This window comes from Cynara cardunculus, unplaced genomic scaffold (genome assembly GCF_001531365.2).
Source record: "Cynara cardunculus var. scolymus isolate 2C unplaced genomic scaffold, CcrdV1 Un_Scaffold_4690, whole genome shotgun sequence".
Classification (NCBI taxonomy): Eukaryota; Viridiplantae; Streptophyta; class Magnoliopsida; order Asterales; family Asteraceae; genus Cynara; species Cynara cardunculus.
The window spans coordinates 21,841-22,979 of NW_020202015.1; the positions used below are offsets into that span (position 1 = coordinate 21,841).

At 40.2% G+C, this 1,139-nt stretch overlaps 1 protein-coding gene across 1 annotated transcript; it reads right to left on the reverse strand.

Annotated features, from left to right (window-relative positions):
- Nucleotides 1-143: 143 nt before the first annotated feature.
- Nucleotides 144-932, reverse strand: LOC112504122. The gene has a single exon (XM_025108076.1). The coding sequence runs from the start codon at nt 930-932 to the stop codon at nt 144-146; it is 789 nt and encodes a 262-aa protein (XP_024963844.1).
- Between the last annotated feature and the right edge of the window lie 207 nt (nt 933-1,139).

A 1,139-nucleotide genomic window follows, 5' to 3' on the forward strand; every position in this document is an offset into this window, starting at 1 on the left:
CCACATCTTTGACAAGGACGTGACGCATTAGATTGAAGTGAATAGACTTGTGATTGGGCAAGCGGAATATTTTGAGATTGACTCCTTCTAGGAGTGAAAGATCGAGATTGTCGCTGAGTAGGTACAAAGAAGGTTCTTTCAGTTCATTGCCTTTTTGATTCAGAAGTTGGTTCCTCAAATTTCGTTAAATCGTGTTCACGGTGATGAGCATACTCCACAGCTTTATTGAAACTCGGAATATCACGATTAACAACAAACTCCCAGATTTCTCTCCTTCGACCATCAACAAAATTCTCTATTCGATCATGTTCAGAAGATAAGAATCGTAAGGCAAAACGTGCCTTACGATTAAATTGAGTCTCATACTCAATCATAGACATGTTCCCTTGCTTAAGTTCCAAGAATTCTTTCTCAAGCCTTCGTTGCAAGTCAATCGGACAGAATTGCTCAAGGAAACGAGTCTTGAAAGACTCCCAGGTCAAGCTTTCTCRTTCATTTTCAGTCAGGGATTCAAAAGTTGCATCCCACCAAGTGAGTGCACGCTCTGTCAACATTGCACTAGCATAATTCGCTTTATCCTCATTCATCAATTGGGAAATTCGAAACACTTTTTTAGTGTTTTGAAGCCACTGCACCGCGATGACCGGGTTAGAGAGTCCAGTGAATTCAGTAGCACCACTACTTCGGAAGCTTTTAAACGAGACCCGTTCAGATTTGGGTTTTGAGAGAACACCCAGCTCTTTCTCTTTACCCTTTTCTATGTCATGCTTATGATGTTCAAAAGTTTGTTGAACGAAAGTCGTAAGTCGTTTCATTAAGCGTTCACTACGGGAAGACAATGGTGTAGCGTCCTCATTCAGGTTGAGGTCGGGATCGTTTTCTCCAACATTAGGGTTTGTTGGAGTGTGACTAACAACATCATCATCAGCCATCGTCCTAAAAGGTGCACACATGGTGAGAGTATTAAAATATAGAATATTAAATAGTATCCTATTTATGGTCCCTTACCCAACCTTGGTCTTTCCTAATGGTCCATATCTCGTATAAATCATCGCCTAGTTACTATATAACATCAACGCCTAGTTTAAGTCTAGATACCATTATTGATAGATAGTTCACTTAAACTATTGCTCTGATAC